This window comes from Aphelocoma coerulescens (genome assembly GCF_041296385.1).
Source record: "Aphelocoma coerulescens isolate FSJ_1873_10779 chromosome W unlocalized genomic scaffold, UR_Acoe_1.0 ChrW_unloc_scaf_3, whole genome shotgun sequence".
NCBI lineage: Eukaryota > Metazoa > Chordata > Aves > Passeriformes > Corvidae > Aphelocoma > Aphelocoma coerulescens.
In genome coordinates, this window is record NW_027184082.1 from 2,362,129 (window position 1) to 2,383,507 (window position 21,379).

At 44.8% G+C, this 21,379-nt stretch overlaps 1 protein-coding gene across 1 annotated transcript in view; it reads right to left on the bottom strand.

Annotated features, from left to right (window-relative positions):
• Positions 1-21,379, bottom strand: part of LOC138102861 (DDB1- and CUL4-associated factor 12-like) — a 59,164-nt gene that overhangs the window by 29,388 nt on the left and 8,397 nt on the right. Inside the window, exons 3-6 of the mRNA XM_069000612.1 lie at positions 10,205-10,411; positions 8,888-8,948; positions 6,961-7,154; positions 6,708-6,773 (exon numbers count right to left, since the gene is read on the bottom strand). Of these exons, the coding sequence (XP_068856713.1) occupies positions 6,708-6,773; positions 6,961-7,154; positions 8,888-8,948; positions 10,205-10,411 (528 nt within the window). The remainder of the gene's footprint in view (positions 1-6,707; positions 6,774-6,960; positions 7,155-8,887; positions 8,949-10,204; positions 10,412-21,379) is intronic.

Below are 21,379 nucleotides of genomic sequence, written 5' to 3' on the forward strand. Positions count from 1 at the left end.
CATAGACAGCAAGGCCCGTGGAAAGAAATAGGGACCGATTCTTGATAGAAGTTTGTAGTGGTTTAGTCCAAAATACTCATTACTGTTTATCTTCTGTGAGATAAGAATTAGGAGAAATGCAAAGCAGGCACCAAACATGAAAGAATATAAAGAAGTTTATTAACAGACCTAAAAGAGGAAAAAAAATTATACCATACCTTCAGAACTCTCCTCCTCCCCCCACCTTCCTCCGTTCTCCCACTGACAATGTAAAATAAAACCCTTAAGATGTTCAGTCTGTTTACCACTTCCATAATAACCTTGTTCAGTCCATTTAGAAAGAGAAGTCTCTTCTTGCTCATGCTATGAAAACAGTATCACAACGCGTCAGCCGCCCACTTCCAAATATTGTTCAGTCCATTTAGGAAGAGGAGTCTCTCTGCTCGCATGCGAGTCCCTTCCCCAGACTTGCAGCTTTTCCCGCAACTGCTTTTGAGGGTCCACTCTTGAAGTTTTCTGGGGTACAATTATAAGGTTGAGCCGTTCAGAAACAAAAGTTCTCTTCACCCATCTCTGGGAGCATTTCATCTCTAAGAACAGAGGCCCTTCTCCTTCCCTGTGAGCAAAGGGTCCTCCTCATCTTCATCTTTAGGACTATCTCTGGGAGCATCTCTAGGAACTGAGGTTTTCTCCTTTCCCGTGTGGAGCAAAAGTCCTTATCTGGCCCATCTCTCCCTTTCCAAACTTCTCATGAAATTACAGCTGCTTCAGCATCTGCCTATCTCAGCGCAGGTGCTTTTGCTTGCGAGTTGAACACTCCACCCCCCATATCTTCATGAAATTACAACGGGATACTCTGATATATCATAGCTTCACAACAGACTTTCAGCTTTAAGCATCTCCTCATTCTTTTCCCTCAGGTTTTCAGCTCTTCACAGCAATTAAAGGGTTAATCTCACCTCAGCCTTGCAGCTAGAATGCGTCTTATTGCTGTCGGTCACCTGACCTCTGCCGGACAGCGGTGCCGCTTTTGCTGAAATCTTGGCCGCAGTGGAGGGGGGGGGTGGTGGTTCCGAGCCACTCTGGCTGCCCACAGCCCTGCTGGGAGGGGTCATCCTGGAGCCGGGGCCCGGCCTGGCCTGGCTCGAGCAGGGGCCGGGCCCACTGGCCCCTGCTCGGGCCCCGCAGCCACCTGTCCCAGCACCAGAAACGAGAGAGCGCTTGGGGGGTGTTTGTCTATTCTTAAGTGTGTATCACAGAGGCGGTCACAACTTTAAGTGGCTTAAAGAATTGTCCATATTCAAACTGGCCAGCTGATAGGTTCTGTCAGGCCATAGAGAAAGCTGTAGGAAGAACATCACTTCCAAGACTTAGCTTGCTAACCTATGACAAAGTTTCAGAGATCTTTACTTTCCAGCCATATGGCCGGGGGACTCCCAAAGACCCGGGAATCACCGGACAACCAGGGTCCTCCCCGAGCAGGGGAACACATAATAACCAATAGGGAACAGGATTAGGGTACATGTGACCAGGGAGCATCCCCACCCCTAGGCCATGCCTTTACCCCAGGGTCCCCTCTCCTAGGACCCCACTCCAGGGGAGAGGAACCCCAACACCTCACCCTTTTGTTTTAACTAAAAGAGATTTAAAACTTAAAATTGGAAAAAACTGGATAAACACAAGTTAACAAGAACAGTTTCAAAAGAAAACAATCCACCCTCCTGAGTCTCTCAATGTCCAAACAAATTTTTTCTCTGGAACATCTTAGGGCTGGCAGTAGGGAGACAGGACTCTCTGAGCATGCCTTGTGGGGAAACTGAGGCAGGAGAGAGTTTCTTCTATTTGTACCTGTTGGAACTTTAAACAACAATAGTTAATTCTTTCTCCCCCCCTTGTCATCCCCCACTCAGCATTGGAAGGGGATTTTTGGGAAACGGATTCGTAAAGGCATGGTTTTGTGAGGGAAACCATGGGTGAAAAAATGGATTAGGAATACACTGGGGATAATAGGATATAGGATAAAAGGGAAAGGTAGGATTGGGGAAGAGAGACTGTATGGGTTGCTTATAATGGGGATATTGTCTGGGATGACTACGATTTGCAGCGTATATACTGCCTTTCACAGAAACACCACCAGGCCTGGTAACATTTGCTGCTTGCAGGCCTTTCCTTCCTTGTATAAACTCTACCACTTCTCCATCTCCTAAGATTGGGATATATTTTTTGGGGTTATTCTTCATAATGGCAGTACGATGAATGAATATGTCTTCCTTGTTGTCACATCTCATTATAAAACCATAATTTTGTTGGACATGATACCATTTTACTATTCCTAAAACTTTAGCTACGATAATTTTTTCATTTTTCCATGTTGCTGCCGTTTTTTGTCTCACTGTGTTCCTGCTTTCACTTTCGCTTTTGCTCGCTTCTGCGTTGGGGCTGCTGGGGCCACCAGGGCCGCCGGGGCTGCCCGTGCCTGCGTGCTCTTGCCGCGGGGTCCCGACTTCTCAGGATCACATTTGGGACCACACGGGCCGGGCTGGGCGGCGCCACTCAGTTCCCCATGCGCCACCACCACTGCCAGCACCAGTTCTGGCAAGAGCTGCGCTGCTGCTGCCTGGCACTGTGCCTGCGTCTTGGCTGGGCCCCCGCGCAGCGGCTCCCCTGTGCCCTGCAAGCAGCTCTGTTTCGGCGCGTGTTTGGGCTTTGCGCAGCTCCGTTCCGCCGCCATCGCCGCCGGCCGCCTCCCATGTGCCACTTTTCTCGGCCAGGCGTTTATGGGGCTCGTACCACCATGCGCGGAGCGAGGCCCGGTGAGCACCGCCAGGTCCGCTCCATCACGCTGCTTCTGCTGTGCCTGGCTCCACCGCCGACTCCGCAGCTCACGCTGGCTCGCCTGCACGCGGGAACTGCCTTGCCGCCGCCCACAGTTCACTCGGTGCACAAGGCTGGGGCCGAGCAGTCTCTGAGGTAGCGGGGGAGCCTGTTGTAATGCGCGCGCTGTTCAACCATGTGGCCCCGCAGTGGACTCCATTGTCCGCTGCTGGGATAGGAAAGGGACGTTTCCCTTCACAGTGTGAAAAATGAGGTTCACTCTCCTGTGAGAATTTAAAGGGTTTAATATAAAGACAATAAGAGACACATAAAATAAAGCAAAGAGGTAATGGCTGGGTGCCTTGGCGCTCTGCCAAGAGCACACCTGATGCTTGAGGTGAGTCCTTTTTATACCATTTTTACTGTCTGTTCTCTGTGCATATTCAAACTTTTCCAGGAGCTGTTCTGCATGGCCACTCCTTGGTTCCGCCTTTTTAGAGCATGCGTATTCTTCTGCCTTGCGGTTTTATTTCTTTTGATTATTGGGGTTGGGCTCACTAGGTAAAAGTTGATGGTAGGGTGGATGTCTTGATTCTCCAGACAGTCAGGGCTGATTGCAGTTTTGGCCTCTTTGCCTCCCCCGGGCAGAGCGGTGATAATGACTCTTGGGCTCTCCTGGCTGCTGTTCTCCGGGCGGAGTAGCCTTTGGGCCCTTTTGTTCTCTGGACAAAGTGTTGATTAGCAGCTTCTTGGGCCTCATCCTCTGTTCGCTTGGAGGTTATCTTACTTGCTCACACTTGCTAACATTCTTGCTAAAAAGAGAAAAAACTACATCCACACAGCAAAAAGCATTTCTAACATTATATAATATCTACCTTTATACTTGCAAGAAGCCAATATTATAATATATGTTTATAACAGCAGAGACACAGCTGATATTGTTCAACAGTCTCCATAATTAGATAATATTCATGGAAATATTCTTCCATCGGCATATATTTTGACTCAGAAATTAACTGTGTCCAAACATTCTTCCAAAAGTCTTTGGTAAGAATCAAGTCCCAAGAAACGCAGAAAAAATTTTTAAACAACCATGCCAGGAAGTGTCTCAGTTCTTTTTGAGCCTGAATTAAGGTAAAATTTACATATCACTGTTCAAGAATCTTTTCAAGTTTAAGATAAATGTCCCTTTGTGGCTCGGACAGCCATGAGTCTTTCCACGGTTCCTCCATAGTTTAGAGATGGAACAGCAAAACAAAAGCAAGAAGAGAGATCCAGAGAGTTTCTTTACTCACGAACTTTTTGGGATCTTCAAAATCTTGATTGTTTCACAGTCGCTGTCTCCAGGGAATTGTTATGTTGCCCGCATTCTCCATCTGTTCCAGTGGGGTCTCCTGCAACATCCAGAGACAGCGAGGCCCATGGAAAGAAATAGGGACCGATTCTTGATAGAAGTTTCAGAGATCTTTATTTTCCAGCCAGGGGGACTCCCAAAGACCTGGGATTCACCAGACAACCAGGGTCCTCCCCGGGCAGGGGAACACAAAATAACCAGTGGGGAACAGGATTAGGGTACATGTGACCAGGGAGCAGGGAGACCCCATGCCTAGGCCATGCCTCTACCCCAGGGTCCCCTCTCCCAGGACCCCACTCCAGGGGGAAGGAACCCCAACAGTTACCTACCTCATGGTGTGTTCCCTCTCTCTCTTGAGCAGGGGGGTGCTTGCTCTTAATAGCAGAGACTCTGGCCTGTACTGGCAGGGCACAGGACATTTCCTCTTTAAATTGCTGGAAGTCATTGGACAGTCTTTCTGTGGCTGAGATGCAGGCCCACAGGGAGGAAGAGAGACTTTCCTCATATTGCCAGAGTTGAGCAACCCAATTATCCCGTTTGTTCTCCTTTCCGTGACATCACCACCAATGAGTTGGCATATGACAATGGCATGCTCCATAGGAACTTCCACTGCATGGATTGTGTACACTGGACTTCATTTGTATCTACAGGGGACTGCTTGTTACTTGAATCCTTATAGAGTACCTCCAGCACAGCTAATTCTTTCGGGTACTGGATACCTTGTTCCATGGTGTTCCACTTGTCTTGGTGCACTGATAGATCCTCCTTGAAAAGATACCTTTCCCTCACACTTGACAGGAGTCGCCTCCAGAGGCTGAGGATTTCTGTCCTTTTCCCAATGCTGTTGTCAATGCCTGCATCCCTGGACAGGGATCCCAGTTGCTTGGCTTCACTACCCTCTAATTTCCAACTGTGGGTTGTGCTATCTCAGCATCGGAGCAGCCGGGTCACCAGGAGCTCACCCTACTGGTGGCTGAAATATTTTCATATATCTTGCAGCTCACCTGGGGATAGGGATTGGGTGATTATCTCTGGCCCTGCCTCTTCCTCCTGTTCTGAGGCCCCTACTTCCTCTTCATCCCCCACTACACAAACTGATTTGGTCTTGGATTTCTTTTTCTGTATAGATATGACTGCTACTGGCATGGGTTGTTCCTCTGGTTCAGCTGCAGTTTGAGTGGCCACAGTGGCAGTTGCTCTGCTTTCCTCCTCCTCCCCTTGAGGGTGCTGTCTAGTGACGAGCAGTGTCGGATAAAGAGTAGCCAGGACCCAGCACATTGCATTACTTTGTGCCTCTCTGGAATCCCCACAGCATTTTCCTTTCAGATATTCTACCACTTTATCAAGGTCCTGTAGTTGTTCAGGGGCAAACTTCCAAACCATTGGAGGACAAAAGTCCTCCAAAACTGTCCCATTTTCTCCCCCATTCCATGCCACTCATGACTATCCACCCTCGGGGCAGATCTCTGAATGACCATCCTAGAAGTCTCTTTCATAATTCTAAACATGGTGTGGATGGTACTGAGTAGACATAGCAACAAGAATGTGCGCCTTCCTTAACATCCCAAGGAAATTCAAAATTCTCACAAGCTGTTGTAATAAACCTGAAGGAAAAGGGTGTGAAAAGCTGGGGAAAATCATCCTTCCCTGTTTCCCCCACAGGCTCGGTATGATTATTAATGAATTCCCAGAGGTAGCACCTGAGGCAAACGCAGGAGAGCAGCACTCAAGACACATCCCAAATGACCCTCATTGCCCTTGATGTTAACATGTCATAAACTGATATTCCACAGTACAGCAATAAAGCAATCCTGATCCCTCTCCCTGCTCTGAAAAAGAACACCGTGAGGAGCACATAGAGGAACATATACAGGGTTAGGTACCATAACCATGTGAACAGACCAAGCAACGTTGTGACCAGTGGCTCCATACCTAATACAAATGCTTAGATCAAATTTGTTTCCAAACTGCTCTGGTCAGATCTGTTGTTATCTCAATGCTTTGTGCCTCACATTAGGAGCCAAATTGACTGTTGTGGTTTAGGAATGGTATTCCCCAATTTAGTGTTCCCACTGAATCACCCCAGACCACCCATTGCTTGCTCACTTCCCCCTGTGGTGGGATGGGGAGGAAAATTGGAGGCAAAAAAAGGTAAAGATCACAGGTCGAGATAAGAACAATTTACTAGAAACAGCAATGAAATAAAAAAACCCAAACAAGAACAATACTGATAGCAGTGTGTACAAGACAAGCGAATGATTCACACATGATTGCTCACTATGCAGAACCTGGCACCACCCAACCATACATCCCAGCAAAACTGGAAAAATGCCACCCCCTCCGTCCCCTCTGCACTTGTTGTGAGGTGATATTTAATAACCACAGGGTTCAGGCTGTGCCCCTCCTGGCTGCTGCAAAAATTAACCCTGTCTTGGCCAGAACCAGGACAGTGTTTTACAAACACTGCTGCTCTTTCTTCAAGCATTTATAGGAGATAAAGAATAGTGAACAGCCTTAAATGCAAAGCCATTTTTAAAGTTTTACACCAACAGAAAAGCACCTTTGATAGTGTGTGCTCTGCTTTCCAAAGATGAAAATACCCATCCAAGGACACAGCTCCCAGCTCCTATTATGAAAAAAAACCAAAAAACAAAAAAGAAAACAGTAAGAGTTAGTTTCTGTATTATAGATGTCCTTACAAACTCACACTCCAGGTTGCTTCTCCAGTATATTTGATTTAGATTACTTTTTTTTTTTTCAAATACATATGGACAGTTTTAGGACTACTCAACTGTCTTGCTTATCTTACTGACCTTGTTCTTATTGTTGAAAGCCAATGCTCGGACTTTGCAGTTGTCAGGATTGGTGTTCTCCTTAGGGATATCCTTCAGAGCCCTGTGTGTTATGTGGGCATAGACAGGAACTTGAGAGAGATTATGCCTGGCATCACTTTTGGACAACACATCCTCTGTGACTTCCCAGAGACCCATTGAACCATCCCGGGAACCTGAATAAGTAGTCCATAACAGCATTTCACATATTCATAATTCCTCTTTTTTTAAAAAATGAACTGCAATAAACAGTAAGGTCTTAAAGAAAGAAAGGATACTTTAGATTAATTTAATCTAACTGAACACTGTTGGTGCCTATATATTAATTATTATTAACAAAATCATGATTTTACTGAGCTGTTAAGTTCATTACATTTTGAACTTATTGTCAACTGGTTTGTCTACATGGTTTCCAAGCAGCTAGATCCCCTCACCTGTTTTCAAACTGATTAGGATGCATTAAAAAAACACCATCCTGTACAACAATCACCATTAGAGATTCACATGTAGAATAAACTCAGAGGCAACTGAATAGCCTGTGTTCAGCCTGAGCCTGGCTTATGAAGGCCAAGATTGACAGTCTGTTAAACCAGTACAAAAACCTCCAAGAAAACTCAGTTTGGTTTATACCAATTTTAGATAGTTTGACTTCTGACAGTATGCTTATGGATATGTACACACACATTAGTGAACTGAACAGAAACATATATTTAAAACCACAATTTGCACCAATTTAAATCAAATCTATTTTTAATTTTTTTTAAACTCATTCAACCTCTTGTTTAAAGAATGTAACACAGGAACTGAGGCCAAACAAGCAAGAACTCATTTTATTTTTCTACTGAATTTGAAGATAATTATACAAAATATGAATCAGTAAGAGCAACAATACTGGATGAAGAAAGCTAAATGTCTTTGGATCAAAGACCAACACAGGCTTAATCCAAGGTCCTATACCCATCTGTAGTGGTTTGGTCTAAAATACTCATTACTGTATACACCTTCTGGTGTTTAGGCAACTCACTTCCATCTAAGTCAGCTCTGATAGATTTGACATGTACCTCCATTTCTTCCCTACACAATGGGACTTAATGGGTTTTTTTAATGCAGATATTTGGGTTAGAGAATTGCAGGGATCAACTCAAGGATTAGCTTTTGTTTTTTTAATATTACTGAATTATCGATTGAAGCATTTGATTTTTATATGAGACAGCTAAGATTTTCTGTCACCTGCAGGTTGACATCTCCTTGTATAGAATACTAAACCCTCTCAGCACAGAAAGACAGTAGACTAATACATTAATTCAGTGGCATATTTCTGCCTTTACCCAAGTTAAGTAATACTTTATGAAGTTACACTGATTATCCAACTACACTGACTAAAAAGTCAGTAATTGACCTTTTCCATTATAACCTTCTGTATTAATTACCATAGTATGTGTACATATATATATATATATATATACATACACACACAACTTTACTGATAGCTTGATAAAACAAACTGAGTTTTCATTAATCAGTCTTTCATAGGATTTCAGGAAACCAGTACTGTTCAGCTGTATTCAAAGTTATTAACTGACAACCAACATCCCTCGTGAAATTATTCTTGTGTAGAATCCTTCCCTTGAACTTACCGTGTTTAGACACCCACTCATGGCAACACCTACTATAAAGACAGCAGTATTCCCCCTAATACTAGAAAAAAACAAAAAGTACAATCTAGACCAGGGCTCTACAAATTAAAAAAAAAAAAAAGTAAAGCACTGTACTAAGACCAAGAATGGTTTAAATAGGCAAAGTAGTTCCAAGTGGTTTCAAATGTCTTCTAAAAGTGCTTCCCTAAGACCTATCAAGTGCTGTACATCAGTATAAAATTCTGGGAAAAAAAATTAAAAATTAACATTACCAGAAACAGCCATAGTATCACTTATCCATGCAATTGAAAATATCCAGTCCTTATGTCCATCCTAAAAGAAAAAAAAAAAAGAAAAAAAAGAGATTTTCTGTGCCATTATATTCTGCAGTGGTCTCAAGGCAGACAAAAAAAATATCAAAGTGAAGGATACTTAAGTGCAAACTCAGAAAGACAGACCTATGCTAAAAATATATAAATAATATTCTACTATCAATCTGAAGCAGTTTAAGTACCTAACAGTAATTTTTACTTTTATTGATTTTGACATGTATAATTAATAGAGAGCAATTAGGCGATAGAAAAACAAATCTTTGACCAAGGACAAATTAATCTCAATTCTAAAGACTTGGATTTTTTCCATTTTGAAAGCAGTGTTCATTACTTCTATAAAGTAGCTGCATACTTTTATTTCCTCAAATGCACATCCCTAAAAAGAAACCAAAACATTATGTTTACAATATATGACCTGCAGATTAATTTTTCAAAAATCTTTTACTCAGCAGGTGAGAAGCCTGTGTATAAAAAAAAAGACCATAAGGCTCTAGTTCTGTTTGAAAAGCTGCAGTCACAGTGGCACACAAATGAATAACAAGTCATGCAAATCTTCAGAGTCGAGCCTTTCTGCAGCTGGTTATCTGCTACTGCAGAAACTCTGACCCAACCTCTGCTGTTGTAGTTAATGTCTATGCAAAGTCCTGAATCAAAAAGGAAAAATAAGAGCGAAGTGCTTACAGGACACCACTATACTTGTTTCAGCCATTTTCTTTTTAAGATTGGCTGTTTTAAAAAGGCCTCATGATGTTTCAAAAATAAAAACAGTACCAAAGTCTATCAAACTGTCACAAGCCACTGGGTTAGAACTAATCCTTAAAGCCAAGTTCCACCTGAGAAATTATACATATATAAGCTGCTCTGGAGAAGGGAAAGCCTTGAATCATCTTTACAACTTCTCAAAAGAGCTTTTTCACTAAAGCTAGTTTCAAGAGATCATCATCACCTCAATTAGACTTTAACAGTTAAGATTTTGTTACATTTTCAACACTTAAAAGTAATCTGAAGTAGACCTGAATGAGGGTAAGGAAGAAGAAATCTGACTTAAAACCCTGAGAATCCTCTCATATATTTATGTACTCATTCATATTTAAGATATCTTGTCAAAAAAGACTACTTGATCAGGAATACTTTCAAGCTTTCAGAAATTCACTCTCCACTACAAAACTCCCATATTTTAAACTTGTTCTGATCTTACACACTTCAAAGTAGTTATTCTTGGGACAGAATAAACTTTCCCCAAATACTCCCACTTACATCTCCCACACACACAGGATCAAGTGTAGGCAGACGATAAATTGCAAGACTGTTGGGGTTGTCTCCACCCGTGGCCAGAAAGGTCCTTGAGGGGTTGAGCTCAATGGCATGAATACCACATCCTTGCTGGTTCACCATGCCAGGTTCACGATCTTTCAGAATAGGAATCTTGGTAATTTGACCAGTCTGGACATCTATTACAAATAACTGGGGGAAAAAAGCAGATTCAAGTCATTATCACACAGATAAGAAAACCAAGATGGTCAAATATCCTCCCTATTTTGAACTAACATTCTTTTAAATGTAGAATCCACAAATGCTGCAAATATAGTTGAAAAATGCATACATTCCTTCCTAAAACAACTCAATTAAATAACTGTGGGTTTTACTTTAATCATCCATCCTCGTTTTCGCTAGGATAACGTTAACTTCCTTCTTAGTAGCTGGTACAGTCCTGTATTTTGGATTTAGTACAAGAATAGTGTTGATAACATGCTGATGTTTTAATTGTTGCTTGATAGTGCTTACTCTAAATCAAGGACTTCTCAGTTTTCCATTCTGTATCAGCGAGCAGGTGCACAAGAGGCTGTGAGGGAACATAGCCAGGACAGCTAACCCAAACTGGCCAAAGGGATATTCCATACCATAGAACATCATGCTCAGCATATAAAGCAGGAGGTTGGGATTTGCTGGGAGCTGCCAGTCACTGCCGGGGGATGGGCTGGGCATGGGTCAGTGGGTGGTAAGCGATTGTATTGTACATCACTTCTGTTTTTTGGATTTTATTTCTCTTTTTCCTATTATAATAACATTTTACTTTATTTCAATTACTAAACTGTTCTTATCTTAACCCACAGGTTTTACATTTTTTCCAATTTTCCTCCCCATCCATCCAGGGAAGGGGGGGAGAAGTGAGTGGTACTTAGTTACCATTTGGGGTTAAACCACAACAGTCCATTTTGGCACCCAAAATGGGGCTCAAAGGGTTGAGACAATGACAGATCTGACCAGAGCATGTTAAAACAAATTTTTAATATGCATTCATTATATTAGTTTAACAGTCATTGGTCACAATGTTGATTTATTTACTCTCAAAGTTGTTGCACTTGTTCTCAGAGTTGTGTTGTGTGACACTTTATTTGCAGTATGTGTTGCCTATGGTGATGTTCATCATCCTTGAGGCCTGGACCAAGGTTATAATTTTGTTGTACTTCATAATACTGGCCCATGATATAATATAATAGAATGCTGGTCGTGAAACTAACCTGGTATGTGTCCTCAGCATTGCCATCCTATCTGTACTTCGGGAGCCATCTATTGGGAACTATTAACAGTTAGATCTTCTGCCTTTTCTCCCTGAATACATCTTCCAACATCCTTCCTTCCTTCCTTCCTGCCTGCCTGCCTTCCTGCCTTCCTTCTCCTCCAGGAGGATTACAGTAGTACTTGAGAATTTTTAAGATTTTGAATATCCTTTCAATACCCTTGAAACCAACCTGGCCCTTTACTAGGAGTCAGCATGTTGCTGCATATGGTTCAGGTCTTCTTTCAGATTAAACAACTATTTAAGAACATCACCCAGAGATTTGCCCTGAGGCTGAATAGTTCTGAGTGATGGGGTGTGTAGGATAGTATGGGCAAGTGCCTAGGACAGTGGGTACCTCCAGTGTTTTTGAACCTCACCCCCGAACAAGTGCATGATAGGGAAGATGTGTGCTAATGTCTTTACAAACAATTCTATGGGTGAAGGTATGGGTGTTAAAGTCTTTGAAATGGGTCTGGATGTCTCTACTAACTTCAAGCAGCAGGTTTGTTGCAGATCCCAGACAGCTTGACTCCTGAAACAGACAAGTGAGTCTGCACAAGCCTGACCTTCTGAACTTTGGGGTAAAATGACAGGTTCAAGGGGGGAATATGTGATAGGTGGTTCAGGAAGGCTGTACCTTCCTAGTACCTCAGCCAATGGGGAAAGGAAGAGGGCAACATGCGGCCGGGAGTTTAGGATAAAAGGAGGCTGCACTCTCTAAAGCTGAGAGAGAGGGAGAGAGTAGAGGGAGAAAATCCCGTGGGCATGTGCCCCAGTGGACTCTCTCCCTTTAATAAAGTTGCAGGACTCCTCAGTCTCCTTTATGGACACTGGCTTTTCATAGTGTGATTTTCCGTACACAGTCTTGTCAAAAGTGGTGGTCCTGTGGAAGGTCTGGTCCTCCTGTGGAAGTTCGGGTTCTCCTCTGGATCTGTCCAGTGGTGGTGCTGGTGTCCCAAGCCCCCAAACCTCGAGATTATATGTGGTCAGGTTCAGGTGGTACCTCCCCCAGGGCGGGGAGTTTCACAATGGAATGATGTAGTCCTATGAGTCATAGGATGTTTTTGGAGTCTGTGATGGTCGTTCCAGCTGCCTATTCTGCTGTTTCCCGGGAAACCCCCTCCCCTCACAGGGTCCTCCTTTCAGATGGGAAAAAATTTCCCTGAAGAACCCAAACCCACAACACCAGCTCTGGGAATACAAAGACAATCTCTCTTCCTCTCTCATCTTGGCTGTGGAAAAACTGTCCTGGGAGTTCCAGGAACTCAAAGAGGATATGCCCTACTCTACACCTGTAGGGATCAGCCTCTCAGCTATTAATATTAAGCATCCTCTTGCTCAAGAACGAGGATATAGAAGGTACACACCATGGGGTACCCTGTGGTTTTGCCTGTGGGACCACAGAGAGGGCATGAGGAAGTAGAATGGAAAACCTACCTCAATCCTAGAGGCACGGGTAGAGGAACTGCAGGGAAAACCAATCACAAAAGAGGGTTCTTGCAGGAAAGCTGCTGCTCCAAGCTACAGTGGGCAGTTTCTCAGGCAGAATGGAAGGATTGATCTTACTCCTGATCCTACAGAAGAAAATTCTAATCCATTTCTACAAGAAATAAGTGGAGAATCCTATGACCAGAACTAGAGGGGCCCTGCCTCCAACCAGGTGGAAGAGAGGGACAACTGGGTTTACTGGACTTGTAGATCCGATGGCCTGGCACATCAGACCCACAGGGGTACAAGGCTCTAGTAGATACCAGTGCACAGTGTATCTTAATGAAATCAAGCTATAGAGGGGCAGAACCTATTTGCATTTCTGGAGTGACAGAGGGATCATAACAGCTGACTGTATTGGAGGCTGAAATCAGCCTGACTGGGAATTAATGGCAAAAGCACCCCACTGTGACTGGCCCAGAGGCTCTGTGCATCCTTGGCATAGATTCCCTCAGGAGAGGGTATTTCAAGGATCCAAAAGGGTACCAGTGGGGTTTTGGTATAGCTGCCCTGGAGACAGAGGAAAGTTATCAGCTGTCTACCCTGCCCGGTCTCTTGGAGAACTCTTTAGTTGTGGGGTTACTGAAGGTTGAAGAACAGCAGGTGCAGATCGCTACCACAACAGTGAACTAGCAGCAATACTGCGATAGCTGACTCCCTGATTCCAACCCATAAGCTGATTTGTGAACTGGAGAGCCACAGAGTGATCAGCAGGACCCACTCACCCTTTAATAGCCCCATATGCCCAGTGCAAAAGTCTAATGGAGAACGGAGACTGACAGTGGATTATTATGGCCTGAATGAAGTCACACCATCACTGAGTGCTGCCGTGCTGAACATGCTGGAACTTCAATATGAGCTGGAGTCAAAGGCAGCCAAGTGGTGCCACAACTGATATCACCAGTGCATTTTTCTCAATCCCTCTGGCAGCAGAATGCAGGCCACAGTTTGCTTTCACTTGGAGGGGCATCCAGTACACCTGGAACCAACTGCCCAGGGGTGGAAACAGCCCTACCATCTGCCATTGACTGATCCAGACGGCAATGGAAAAGGATGAAGCTCCGGAACTCCTGTAATACATTAATGAAGTCATTGTGTGGGGCAATACAGTAGAAGTTTTTGAGACAGGTAAGTGTTTTGGTTTGAAAGACAGGTGTCTGCTAAGGAAGTCAGAAGCCTCCCTTGGAATGGAAAATGCAACACCCTCCCCTCCGAATTATTATAATTTTGAAATTAAGGGGCTTTCAGGCAAAGATATGAGGAATAGGAATAACAGGTCTTTACTGATATATATATATATATATATATATATATATATATATATATATATCTAGGCAAACAAACAACAATAACTATGGCAGCAACAACAAACAAAACCAGAAACCCAGTGACAGCCTTCTCGGCTGTCAGGCACTTTCCCCATTGGTGCAGTTACGGTCACAGCTGGCAGGGGCGCTGGCAGTTCCCAGTGAGCAGGGCAGGTGTGATAATTCCCCCGCAGATGCAGGGGGTGCTCCGGAGTGAGCTGGGGGAGCATGCGGTAATGGCGGACGAAAAAGCTTGCTTCACAAACCCCCTGGGGCAGCTGATCCCGGTGCCCCAAGCAGGACCCTTGGGAACAGCAGGGACGAACACAAAATCCCAGGAGGCAGATGAGATGTATCAAACTCCAGAGCTGCAGCAGAAACCCCGGGACGTCTCGGCAGGCAGGGGGGTGCAGGGCTACAGTGTAGTGAAACTCAGAGCGGCGGCAAAGGAACGGCAGGGGCAGGGCAGCCACGGACAGGCTCCCAGCAGGGCAGGGAAAGGTGGGCTTGGGGTCCCGGAGTTTTCCCTGAGGCACCCGAGCAGATGGTGAAAAGGTCCCTCTTTTTAGTGAGGTAGGTGTTAGGGTCCCAGTGTAACAGCTGCTCCAGCAAGCAAACTCCACTCACAGTAGGAGGAAGGCAGCAGAGGGCAGGAACCCGAAGCAGCGACAAATTCTCTCCACAACCACAGCAGCCTTTCTCCCCCTCCGAAAGCTGAGGGAGCAAGAGCCCTAGGGGCTGTACCCAACCTCTTTATCCCAGTTCAAATCTCACGGCATCTCTGACCTACACAAGAAAACTCCAGGTGAGAGAGAGTAGCCAGTTGAGCCCCTCCCCCTGTGGCCAGGCCTTTTTGTCTCTCTTGAGTGCCCAGTAATTTGCGTCCTAGCAACATGTATGGGGAAAATTCTTTTAAGAGAAAAAAAAAAAAACCAAAACAAAAGAACTCCTAAAACCCCAACAGTAAGAAAATAGTCCAAATCCTTCTGAAAGCCTGTTCTGCCATAAAACAAAGTAAGGTCAAGGGACCTGGCCAAGAGATACAGGTTTTAGGAATAAAATGGAGAGATGGGCATTGCCAGATACCAGTGGATGTGTTCAACAAAATAACAGTAATTTCTCCACCAATTCACAAGAAAGAAACAGAAGCTTTCTTAGGCATTGTGGGATTTTGGAGAATGTATATTCCAAATTATAATAAGACTTCCCTAACAAGTGACCGGGAAGAAGAATGATTTCCAAGGGGGGTCTGAGCAACAAAAAGCCTGTGAGCAAATCAAACAGGAGACAGTTCATGCTGTAGCCCCTCGGGCCAGCCAGGACAGGGCAAGATGTAAAAAATGTGCTCTACACCACAGCTGGGGAGAATGATCCCTCCTGGAGCCTCTGGCAGAAAGCACCAGGGAAGACTCAAGGTTGACCCCTGGGGTTTTGAAGTTGGGAATGCAGAGGATCTGAAGCCCACTGTGTTGGTTTCGCACAGCCTGGTTTTTGGTAGAGGGGGGGCCACAGAGGTGGCTTCTGTGAGAAGCTGCTAGAAGCTTCCACCATGTCCAGCAGAGCCAATCCCTGATGGCTCTGAAGATGGACATGCTGCTGGCCAAAGCTGGGCCAATTAGAGAGGTTGGTAATGCCTCTGTGATAACATGTTTAAGAAAAAAATCAAAACAAAGTGGGCACACACAGATATTCTTCTAGCCAGAGAAGAGGAGGAGGTGAGAACATGTGAGGGAAAATGACATGGAGACACCAAGGTCAGTGGAGAAGGAGGGGGAGGAGCTGCTCCAGGTGCCCGAGCTGAGGTTCCTCTGCAGACCGTGGTGAAGACCATGGTGAAGCAGGTTGTCCCCCTGCAGCCCATAGGGTCCATGGGGGATGCAGAGAATCCACCTGCAGCCCATGGGGGAGGTACCCACGCCAGAGTGGGTGGATGCCTGGAGGAGGCTGTGGTCCAGTGGAAAACCCAGTGGAGAGAGGGGGCCCTTGCTTCCAGGCTGGAGCAGCCTGTCCTTGGAGGACTGCACCCTGTGGAAGAGTGACCCACGCTGCAGCATTTTGGGAGGACTGTGTGCCCATGGGAGGGACTCACATTGCAGCAGTTTTGGAAGAACTGCTGCTTGTGAGATTTGGAGCCATGCTGGAGAAGTTCATGGAGAACTGTCTCCTGTGGGAGGGACCCCATGGTGCATCCGGGGAAGGACTCCTCTCCCTGAGCAGTGGAAGAAAACCTCAGGTGATGAGCTGACCAAACCCTCATACCCTGTCTCCCTGCACTGTCGGTGGGAAGGAGGGAGGGGCTGGGGGGAAAAAGTGTTTTAAGGGCTTATTTTACTTCTCATTATCCTCTTTTGACTCTGTTAGTAATAAATTCACTTTGTAATTTTAATTGAGCCTGTTTTGCCATTGAAATGCTTTCTCCTGATCCTTATCTCAACTCATGAACCCTTTGTTAATTGTGGATACTAAAAAGCTAGGAGCAGAGGAATTTTCCAGCTGCTGCAGCATCCTGTGAAGTTTTTCTTTCTCATGCAAGCTAACTGAGAAACAGCTTGAGGTTTTTGTAAACCAAGGCTTTATCTCACAGGTGCAAACTTGTTTTCCAAGTTGTTATGGTACACCAGAGAAAATATTTTGAAATGGGTGTCAGAGCATTCCACCAATCACCCTGAGAGGTGGATGGTCAAGCGACCAATGGTGTCATGCCACCCTTGCGAACAAAGCTATATAAACTGATTTATATAATTAAATATAGCCTTTTAGCCACTTATCCTGAAACTGGACTCGTGTCGTCTTTCACCGTTCTCGGTACAACAGCGACATTCATTAATTTTTTTTTCTCTCCTCTGCCCAGCTGTGGCAGGGGAGGGTGAGCAAGCGGCTTTTGTGGGTGCCTGGCGTTGGGCCAGTGTCAAACCATGACACCCACTATACTCCAACTGAAAAGGAGATAGTGGCAGCTTATGAAGGGGTTTGAGCTGCTTCAGAAGTGATTGGCACTGAAGCACAGCTCCTCCTGGCACCCCGACTGCCAGTGCTGGCCTGGATGTTCAAAGGGGGGGTCTCCTCTGCATATCATGCAACTGATGCTACATGGAGTAAGTGGGTCGCATTGATCACACAATGAGCTCCAATAGGGAACACCAGTCATCCAGGAATCTTGGAAGCGATCATGAACTGGTCAGAAGGCAAAGGTTTCAGAATGTCACCAGAGGAGGAGGTGACATGTGCTGAAGAGGCCCCACTATATAATAAATTACCAGAAAGCAAAAAGCAATATGCCTTTTTTACTGATGGGTCCTGCCATCTTGTGGGAAAGCATTGGAGATGGAAGGCAGCTGTATGGAATCCCACATGACACGTCACAGAAACTGCTGAAGGGGAGGGTGAGTCAAAGTCAATTTGCAGAGGTGAAAGCCATCCAGCTGGCCTTAGACATTGCTGAACAAGAGAAACAGCCAATACTTTGTCTCTATACTGATTCACGGATGGTGGCAAATGCCCTGTAGGGGTGGTTGCAGCAATGGAAGCAGAAAAACTGGCAGCACAGGGGCAAACCCATCTGGGCTGCTGCATTATGGCAAGATATTGCTGCCCAGGTGGAGAACCTGGTTGTGAAGGTACATCACGTAGATGCTCATGTACCCAAGAGTTGGGCCACTGAAGAACATCGGAACAACCAGCAGGTGGATCAGGCCGCTAGGATTGAAGTGGCTTAGGTGGATCTGGATTGGCAACATAAGGGTGAATTATTTCTAGCTCAGTGGGCCCATGACACCTCAGGCTATCAAGGAAGAAATGCAACAAATAGATGGTCTTGTGATCGAGGGGTGGACTTGACTGTGGACACTATTGCACAGGTTATCCAGGTACGTGAAACATGCTGCAATTAAGCAGGCCAAGCAGTTAAGGACTCTTTGCTATGGAGGATGATGGCTGAAATATAAATATGGGGTGGCCTGGCAGATTGACTTTATCATGCTCCCACAAACTCACCAAGGCAAGCGCCATGTGTTTCTGATGGTGGAAGCAACCACAGGATGGCTGGAAACATACCCTGTGCCCCATGGCACTGCTCAGAACACTATCCTGGGCCTTGGAAAGCATGTCTTATGGGGTACTCCAGAAAGAATTGAATCAGACAATGGAACTCATTTCCAAAACAACCTCATAGACACCTGGGCCAAATAACATGGCATTGAGTGGGTGTATCACATTCCCTATTGTTGGGGTGGCTCAGCCTGGTCTAGGGCTGAAACCATCAAATGTCAGTCACCAGAAGAGATCACTGAGATCTAGGTTACCTCCCCCTGGGTGGCTCCCAATCCTAAATTACCTCCCCCTGTTCCAGAAAGTTCTCCCTTTTTTAGTTATTAATTGGTTCCCTGTTATGACTCCTGCCTCCCTGTTTTCTCCATTTGTTCTGAAAATTGTATCCTCCCCTCTGCTTGTACCCCATTGGTTGTTTTCTCTTTCCCTGCCTTGCTCCACTCCCCCATAAAGGGGCTAGCCCTCGTCTCCTCGAGGCTGCTCTGGTCCCTGGACCCTCCTGCAAATAAACCTGTTGGAACTCACACCAGAAGCCCCTCCCGCCTTCTTTGCCTCCGGGCTAACGCGAGCCTAATTCATCGGCCGCCCGACGTGCTTCCTCTGAGGAGGAGCCAGCGCATGCACACATCCCACACCGATTCCACTGAGCCGTCCAGCGAGGACGTTGTGGAGGCTAACGCTGCGTCCCCTCTGCCCGAGGGCACGCCGGGGCTTGTGATTACAAGCCCCCGGTTGCGTTAGGCCCTATCATGCACCAGCTTCTGGAAAGATTGAACTATGCAAACGATGGTTAAAGACTACACTGAGAGCAATGGGTGGTGGAACCTTTAAACATTGGGATACACATTTAGCAAAGACCACCTGGTTAGTCAACACCAAAGGTATCTGAACCCAACTCACTTTTGATTGCCACATTAATGAAGAATGACCTCTGATAAAACCAGACAAGCACAGCAGTGATGGAATCAGAAAAGCTTCAGCATGCAACAATCCAACAACACACACCATCTTTCCTACCCTGGAAGACTGTTATGACAGATGGAGCCCAAGGTCATGGACTAAATGAATGTAACAAACTTTTATAGGGATGGCCCATAGACTGAGGGAATGATATCTGTGTGTATATATCAAAAGAGAGGAAAGGTGATGGCATAGTAGAAAGCATGGACCCAGCATGATATAAATGGTATGGAATAAGGGGCAGATACTGTCCTAGTTTTGGATGGGATACAGTTTAAATATACACAACCATTACAGTCTGAACTAGAACAAAGGTTTACATCACCTGCCAAAGTGCACCTTTATTTGCGAGGCTCTTATACTGGATCATTTCACAGATGTTGTTCAGAGGGCAGCTGTGCTAACAGTCAAATAGGCGTAACAGAGCAGACAAAGCCCTGAGGGAACATGAGTGAAGCAAGGAAATGGAGGATCTGAAGATGACTTGGCACTGGGGAAAGTGATGCAGAATCACAGTCTGGGATAATTAAATCCCATATTCTTTTAAGTTTGTTCCTTGTATAACCAAATAACATTGTCTCAAAGCCTCTGGAAGTAAACCGAAGATGGAGAAAACAACAAAATCCCAAGAGAACTCAATGCAATTTAAAGAATACACACCTCAAGGAAATTGTTCTGAAATCATTTGTCAGACATTTCTAGAAGGACAGAAGAGGAATCTAGAGGTTCTCAGGAGTTATACATACAAGTTGGTTTTGGTGAACTCTCACAGACTGTAGGTCTGTTCTTTAATAAGCATCAAAACCACAAGAAAATTTAGCAGTTTATCTATTATTCGTGATGTACTGAAGTAGCAGAGTATTAATCAAAACCTGATAAAGTATGGAACATTAAACTCACTCTGCAGAAAAAGCTGAAATCCATTCATCACTATTTGTGTGTTATGCATCATCTTCAACCCCCAACTGATCTTCTTCTGTAGGCAGCAGTCTTGCACAAACAGATGACTGTTCCTACAGGGACTGAATTTTCATATTTAGTTCTTTATTTTGCATGCAGGTGTGGGGTCAGGCAACAGCTGAATAGGAGGAAGGCAGTCCTCACTTCTCCCAAGCCTTATATTACAATGGACTTCATTGCCCAAGACAGCTGGTAAAAACACAATGCATACAGCAGCCTCTCTGCCCTAACCACATTCCTGAAAATTAACACCTGCACTATAGGATCAGGACCAGTAATTCCCTTTCCTCTCATCCTCCCTTGTCCTTCCCCTATAAACACATATTCTTTTTTCCTCCTCAATATTTCCTTCCAACAGAAACACCCAATTCCTTCCCCTATCCTCCTTCAATTACTGAAAAAAAAAAATCAAAATCAACAGTTAAGTACTTAAGATTAAGGCTTGCAAGTGACATCTGCAGGTCCTGAAGTTGGCACCAGAAGTACTATTTAGGAAAACACATCCACAACTCAGGATGCCCACAAACTCAGGAAAACTGTGCTTTAGCTGTAACAGATTCACATTTCAAAAAGCATCTCAAAAGGTATGAAGACTGAAATTAAAAACCGTTTACATTCTCCAGTCTGATACCACTGTCATAGATTTGTGTTTGATAGGAGGTTAATAAAGGCTTACTCCAATGCAAAATTCCTTTAGCTAAACTCTAAACTAATTGGGCTGAAAAGGTAAACACCTTAGAAAGAGACAATGCTGAAGCATCACTCTCACACTTCTACCCCAGATCTTCAACCTCATTTTCTCATAGCAAGCTTCCAAATAAATATGTTCTCAGAAGCAGCAACAGAACATATTTCTTGCAGTGCTTTCATCTGCTTGTACCCAAGTCTAATCCACTGTCAGCCCTTGAATTGCTTTGTCATTTTCTCACTTTTTCTTCCACTTGCACAGTATTACCATAACCCGAACAGCAACTGCTCTTAAGGCAAGAAACTGCACAGTTAAGGGACAGGCTTTTTAGTTTCAGCTGTAAAGGTCTGAGTAGTAACTTCTTCCCTTGCTTGATAAGGAACTTGGCATGTTGTGGGTAGTTTAAAAACCACCACCTC